Source organism: Oncorhynchus nerka, linkage group LG4 (genome assembly GCF_034236695.1).
Source record: "Oncorhynchus nerka isolate Pitt River linkage group LG4, Oner_Uvic_2.0, whole genome shotgun sequence".
In the NCBI taxonomy this organism is placed as follows: domain Eukaryota; kingdom Metazoa; phylum Chordata; class Actinopteri; order Salmoniformes; family Salmonidae; genus Oncorhynchus; species Oncorhynchus nerka.
The window spans coordinates 99841080-99848579 of record NC_088399.1 but is presented as its reverse complement, the minus strand read 5'-3'; the positions used below and the strand labels follow the sequence as shown (position 1 = coordinate 99848579).

The 7500-nt window shown below is 47.5% G+C and overlaps 1 protein-coding gene across 1 annotated transcript in view; it reads right to left on the bottom strand.

The window, feature by feature from the left end:
* Positions 1 to 7500, bottom strand: part of LOC115127591 (CUB and sushi domain-containing protein 2-like) — a 967797-nt gene that overhangs the window by 441060 nt on the left and 519237 nt on the right. The window contains 2 exon segments of the mRNA XM_065018162.1: positions 1 to 90; positions 2153 to 2256. The exon segment at positions 1 to 90 is cut by the window's left edge and continues 23 nt beyond it. Coding sequence (XP_064874234.1) covers positions 1 to 90; positions 2153 to 2256 — 194 coding nt within the window.

Here is a 7500-nt window from a genome sequence, read left to right as displayed (position 1 = left end):
TGAGAGCCACTGGTGTCGTCAGTCTTGAAGTTCAGCCACATCTGATGACTGGTGCTGACCACCAGGTCTGGAGTAGTGGTCCCTGATAGGCTGCAGGAGACAGGGGGAAGATGTGTGAGTGTGTCTGTGTCTGTGTGAGTGTGTCTGTGCCTGTGTGAGTGTGTATGTGTCTGTGTGAGTGTGTCTGTGCCTGTGTGAGTGTGTCTGTGCCTGTGTGAGTGTGTATGTGCCTGTGTTAGTGTGCCTGTGTCTGTGTGAGTGTGTCTGTGCCTGTGTGAGTGTGTCTGTGCCTGTGTGAGTGTGTATGTGTCTGTGTGAGTGTGTCTGTGCCTGTGTGAGTGTGTCTGTGCCTGTGTGAGAGTGTCTGTGCCTGTGTTAGTGTGTTGGTGCCCATAGGAGTGTGCCGGTGCCTGTGTTAGTGTGTCTATGCCTGTGAGAGCACACCTAGGGATACTTAGGGATCCCTCCCTCTCTCCCCTCTCTCTCCTCCCCTCCTCCTCCACAACAACCTAAAGCCTCACTACACAGCTTCACATAAAAATCGATCTATAAAATTTTATTAAGGCCGTAAATTTCAGCACAATTAATAACAACACCCAGTGAAACGTTATGGAGCATCTGTTGGAGCAAACTCCATTAGGACACATCAATATGCAACGCGACGTGGCGAACGGCCGTGATCTTGTTTTAACATTGAGGGGAGCAGGGATTGACAATGTGGCACTGGATCTATCTTTCACGCACTACTGGTCCTGGAGGTGATGAAATGGACAGAAATAGATGGATGGAGGGAGATGGAAGGTGGTAGGGAGGTGGGGGAGGAGGAGAGGAGGGGGAGGGAGAGGAGGAGAGGAGGGGGAGGGGAGGAGAGGGAGGAGGGGAGGAGGAGAGGAGGAGGAGGGAGAGGAGGAGAGGAGGAGGAGGGAGAGGAGGAGGAGGTGGGGGAGGAGGGGGAGAGGAGGGAGGAGGGAGAGGAGGAGGAGGTAGGGGAGGAGGGAGAGGAGGGGGAGGGAGAGGAGGGGGAGGAGGGGGAGGGAGAGGAGGGGGAGGAGGGGGGGAGGAGGAGGGAGAGGAGGAGAGGAGGGGGAGGAGGAGAGGAGGAGGGGGAGGAGGAGGTGGGGAAGGAGGAGAGGAGGAGGAGGAGGAGAGGGAGAGGAGGAGGAGGAGGGGGAGGGGAGGGGGAGGGGGAGAGGAGGAGGTGGGGGAGGAGGAGGAGAGGAGGAGATGAGGGAGGAGGAGGAGGAGGAGAGAGAGGAGGAGGAGGTGGAGAGGAGGAGGTGGGGGAGGAGAAGAGGAGGGGGAGGGAGAGGGGGGGGGAGGAGGGGGAGGGGGAGGGAGGGGGAGGGAGAGGAGGGGGAGGAGGGGGAGGAGGAGGGAGGAGGGGGAGGAGGAGGGGAGAGGAGGAGAGGAGGGGGAGGAGGAGAGGAGGAGGGGGAGGAGGAGGTGGGGGAGGAGGAGAGGAGGAGGAGGAGGGAGAGGAGGGAGAGGAGGATGAGGAGGAGGAGGAGGAGGAGGGGGAGGGGAGAGGAGGAGGTGGGGGAGGAGGAGAGGAGGAGGAGGGAGAGGAGGGGGAGGAGGAGGAGGGGGAGGTGGAGGTGGGGGAGGAGGAGAGGAGGAGGAGTAGGGAGAGGAGGAGAGGAGGAGGTGGGGGAGGAGGAGGAGGTGGGGGAGGAGGAGGAGGAGGAGGTGGGTGAGGAGGAGGAGGTGGGTGGGGAGGAGGAGGAGGAGGTGGGTGAGGAGGAGGAGGAGGAGGAGGAGGAGGAGGAGGAGGAATGCAGGGGAGGAGGGATTGAGGGAGGGAGAGAGGTGAGAGGGAAGGTAGGATAGAGATGGCAAGACAGATATGGAGAAAGAGGAAGAGCGAGAGAGAGAGAGAGAGATATAGAAAGAGAGAGAGAGAAAGCTAGTGAAAGAGAAAGAGAGAAAGCTAGTGAAAGAGACAGAGAGAAAGCTAGTGAAAGAGACAGAGAGAAAGCTAGTGAAAGAGACAGAGAGAAAGCTAGTTAAAGAGACAGAGAGGTGGGAGGAAAGCAAGTCAAACTGAAGGAGGGAAAGAGCGGGTGTATTCACAAGAAAATTGTGTGAGAAATGTGAGAACAAGAAAAAGGACAAAGAGAGAAATAAGACAGGAAGCAGAGAGGCTGAAACTCACACGTGAAAGACGGTCTTCTGGTCTCCGACCACGGCTCCATCTCCAACCGTCAACGTATCGTAACCACGCTCCAGGTCAAAGTCCTCAAAGGTCAGTTTGATCACCTAGGAGACAGTAACGACGTCAGAACGCATCTTAACCACGCTCCAGGTCAAAGTCCTCAAAGGTCAGTTTAATCACCTAGGTGACAGTAACGACGTCAGAATGCCAAATGGTTACACAAATATATAAATATCATTCCCTCCATTTTATGTATTTATGTATTCTCTGCATTGCTCTCTCTCTCTCTCTCTCTCTCTCTCTCTCTCTCTCTCGCTCTCCCTCCCCCTCTCTCTCTCTCTCCTCTCTCTCGCTCTCCCTCCCTCCCTCCCTCTCTCTCTCTCTCTCTCTCTCTTTCTCTCTCTCTCTTTCTCTTTCTTACTCTCTCACTTTATTTTTAAGAATGTGAAATGTCAGAATAATTGTAGAGAGAATGATATATTTTAGCTTTTATTTCTTTCATCACATTCCCAGTGGGTCAGACGTTTACATAAACTCAATTAGTATTTGGTAGCATTGCCTTTGAATTGTTTAACTTGGGTCAAATGTTTCAGGTAGCCTTCCACAAGCTTCCCACAATAAGTTGGGTGAATTTTGTCCCATTCCTCCTGACAGAGCTGGTGTAACTGAGTCAGGTTTGTAGGCCTCCTTGCTCTCACACGCTTTTTCAGTTCTGCCCCTTCAATATATCCACATAATTTTCCTGCCTCATGATGCCATCTATTTTGTGAAGTGCACCATTCCCTCCTGCAGCAAAGCACCCCCACAGAATGATGCTGCCACCCCCGTGCTTCACGGTTGGGATGGTGTTCTTCGGCTTGCAAGCATCCCCCTTTTTCCTCCAAACATAACGATGGTCATTATGGCCAAATAGTTCCATTTTGTTTCATCAGACCAGAGGACATTTCTCCAGAAAGTACGATCTTTGTCCCCATGTGCAGTTTCAAACTGTAGTCTGGCTTTTTTATGACGGTTTTGGAGCAGTGGCTTCTTCCTTGCTGAGCGGCCTTTCAGATTATGTCAATATAGGACTCGTTTTACTGTGGATATAGATACTTTTGCACCTGTTTCCTCCAGCATCTCCACAAGGTCCTTTGTTGTTGTTCTGGGATTGATTTGAACTTTAAGCACCAAAGTACGTTCATCTCTAGGAGACGTCTCCTTCCTGAGCGGTATGACGGCTGCATGGTCCCATGGTGTTTATACTTGTGTACTATTGTTTGTACAGATGAACGTGGTACCTTCAGGTGTTTGGAAATTGCTCCCAAGGATGAACCAGACTTGTGGAGGTCTACAATTAATTTTCTGAGGTCTTGGCTGATTTCTTTTGATTTTCCCATGATGTCAAGACAAGAGGCACTGAGTTTGAAGGTAGACCTTGAAATACATCCACAGGTACACCTCCAATTGACTCAAATGGTGTCAAATAGCCTATCAGAAGCTTCTAAAGCCATGACATCATTGTGTGGAATTTTCCAAGCTGTTAAAAGGCACAGTCAATTTAGTGTATGTAAACTTCTGACCCACTGGAATTGTGATACAGTGAATTATAAGTGATATAATCTGTCTGTAAACAATAGTTGGAAAAATGTATTGTGTCGTGCACAAAGTAGATGTCCTAAACAACTTGCCAAAACTATAGTTTGTTAGCAAGACATTTGTGGAGTGGTTGAAAACAAGTTTAAATGACTCCAACCTAAGTGTATGTAAACTAGTTTTAATGACTCCAACCTAAGTGTGGGTAAACTAGTTTTAAAGACTCCAACCTAAGTGTATGTAAACTAGTTTTAAAGACTCCAACCTAAGTGTATGTAAACTAGTTTTAATGACTCCAACCTCAGTGTATGTAAACTAGTTTTAATGACTCCAACCTTAGTGTATGTAAACTAGTTTTAATGACTCCAACCTCAGTGTATGTAAACTAGTTTTAATGACTCCAACCTAAGTGTATGTAAACTAGTTTTAATGACTCCAACCTAAGTGTATGTAAACGTCTGACTGCAACTGTATATATTCTGCAACCAGGGTCAAGGAATTTCCCTAATCCATAAATCCCTCTGTCCCTTCATCCTCTAACCCATCCATCCCTCTATCCTCTAACCCATCCATCCCTCTATCCTCTAATCCATCCCTCTATCCCTCTATTCCTCTATCCTCCAACCCATCCATCCCTCTATCCCTCTATCCTCTAATCCATCCCTTTATCCCTCTATTCCTCTGTTCCTCCAACCCATCCATCCCTCTATCCCTCTATCCTCTAATCCATCCATTCCTCTGTCCCTTCATCCTCTAATCCATCCATCCCTCTATCCTCTAATCCATCCATCCCTCTATCCTCTAATCCATCCATCCCTCTATCCTCTAATCCATCCATCCCTCTATCCTCTAATCCATCCATCCCTCTATCCTCTAATCCATCCATCCCTCTATCCTCTAATCCATTCACTAATCCATCCATCCCTCTATCCTCTAATCCATCCATCCCTCTATTCCTCTAATCCTCTATCCTCTAATCCACTATCTCTCCATCCTCTAATCCGGCTATTCCTGGCTACTCCCAAAGTGCCACACACACAATGCAATGCCATTGAGGGTAAGCCAAATAAAAATGTGATTCACATTTTCCAACAGTCCATTTGTATTTTCCAACGGGGCTATACATTTGGGTGAGGTTATTTTCACCGCCTGAGTAGCCTCGTTTCACTGCCAAAAATAAAATAAAACCATTTAGTGTTCAGTGAAATAACACAATGTCAAATACAGGTATCCTAGTCAAATAATTAACATCCAATCACATTAACCGTTACTATCTTGTGGGTAACCTTCACTCTTGCGCAGACATTTGGAAACGAAATATGCATATTTGAAAAATAAGATACAGGAGTTTTATGATGAACAAATACAGTTTTATGTGAGAGTTAAATAAAGAGCAAAATGATTGTTTCATGTTATATTATTATTATTCTATGTCACTTCCTGTCACTTCCGGTTAGGGCTCAATGTCACTTCCTGTAAGAGCTCAATGTCACTTCCTGTAAGAGCTCAATGTCACTTCCTGTAAGAGCTCTATGTCACTTCCTGTTAGAGCTCAATGTCACTTCCTGTTAGAGCTCAATGTCACTTCCTGTTAGAGCTCAATGTCACTTCCTGTTAGAGCTCAATGTCACTTCCTGTAAGAGCTCTATGCCACTTTCTGTAAGAGCTCTATGTCACTTCCTGTAAGAGCTCTATGTCACTTCCTGTTAGAGCTCAATGTCACTTCCTGTAAGAGCTCTATGTCACTTCCTGTAAGAGCTCGATGCCACTTCCTGTAAGATCTCTATGCCACTTCCTGTTAGAGCTCAATGTCACTTCCTATTAGAGCTCTATGCCACTTCCTGTTAGAGCTCAATGTAACTTCCTGTAAGAGCTCTATGTTACTTCTTGTTAGAGCTCAATGTCACTTCCTGTTAGAGCTCAATGTCACTTCCTATTAGAGCTCTATGCCACTTCCTGTTAGAGCTCAATGTCACTTCCTGTAAGAGCTCAATGTCACTTCCTGTAAGAGCTCTATGTCACTTCCTGTTAGAGCTCAATGTCACTTCCTGTTAGAGCTCAATGCCACTTCCTGTAAGAGCTCTGTCACTTCCTGTAAGAGCCGATTTGTGACAAAACCTCACATTAATTCTTATGTTTTGTAAATGTATCGTATAGCGTTTGTGTGGCTGGCTTACAATTAGGGCAAAAAACAACATTTGAGAGTGAGCTGACCCTGGTGCTAGAGGGGGTACAGCTGACCCTGGTGCTAGAGTGGGTACAGCTGATCCTGGTGCTAGAGGGGGTACAGCTGACCCTGGTGCTAGAGGGGGTACGCAGCTGGAGGATGAATGTTTGAAGGGATACGAGACTATAAAAAGTTTGGGAACCACTGCTATAATCCATCTATCACTCTAACACTCCATCCCTCCATCCTCTATACCTCTATCCTCCATCCTCTATCCCTCTATCCTCCATCCTCTATTCCTCTATCCCTCTATCCCTCTATCCCTCCATCCTCTATCCCTCTATCCTCCATCCTCTATTCCTCTATCCCTCAATCCCTCCATCCTCTATCCCTCAATCCCTCCATCCTCCATTCCTCTATTCCTCTATCCCTCTATCCCTCTATCCCTCAATCCCTCCATCCTCTATCCCTCTATCCTCCATCCTCTATTCCTCTATCCCTCAATCCCTCCATCCTCTATCCCTCAATCCCTCCATCCTCCATTCCTCTATCCCTCTATCCTCCATCCACCCATCCTTCTATCCTTCCATCCTCTATCCCTCCATCCTCTATCCCTCCACCCTCTATTCCTTCATCCTCTGTTCCTCTATCCCTCTATCCTCCATCCTCTATTCCTCTATCCCTCAATCCCTCCATCCTCCATTCCTCTATCCCTCTATCCTCCATCCTCTATCCCTCTATCCTCCATCCACCCATCCTTCTATCCTTCCATCCTCTATCCCTCCATCCTCTATCCCTCCACCCTCTATTCCTCCATCCTCTGTTCCTCTATCCCTCTATCCTTCCATCCTCTATCCCTCTATCCACCACCCCTCTATCCTCTAATCCGACAAGTGGTGTCACTCCTATGAAACGCTCGTCCCTCAACCAATCAAGGCAGTGAATAGTGAGTAGTAACCTGAGTCTGACCTGATGATGTCACCTAACGAGATAGAACACATCTGTCTAATTCAGCAACTCAGAGGTTATATCCCAAGTGGGACACTATTCCTTTTGTAGTGCACTACTAGATCCAACGTAACTCAAAAGTAGTGGTCTTGGCAGAGAAAATGTTGTGATTTAAGAAACAGCCAACCCTCAGAATCACCAAGGTGAGTCACTAAATCACGGAATCCCATTGTGGGCCATTTCCAGTAACTTCCAGTGAAGTATAGAGCAGCACCACAAGTTGAATATATCCATCACAAGACTGAGTACATGTAAGGATGGATTTATCCATTCGCTTTTCTACCCAGCATGTAGATCTACTCAACTGAGCTCATTGGCTCACGAGAAATTCAGGGACGAGTTCAATAATCTAAATGCTTCTTCGGGGAACTGATTATAATAAATAATACATTTTAACATAAAATCAGTAAATAAGGATGAAGAAGGAAAAAACAATTGTGAAAACTAAAACGAACCAAATCAACAGGGAAAAGGGGCTGTGTAGTCTTCCAATTCAAATTAGCTACCCCACACTGCCCCACACTACCCCACACTGCCCCACACTGCCCCACACTACCCCACACTGCCCCACACTGCCCCACTACCCCACACTGCCCCA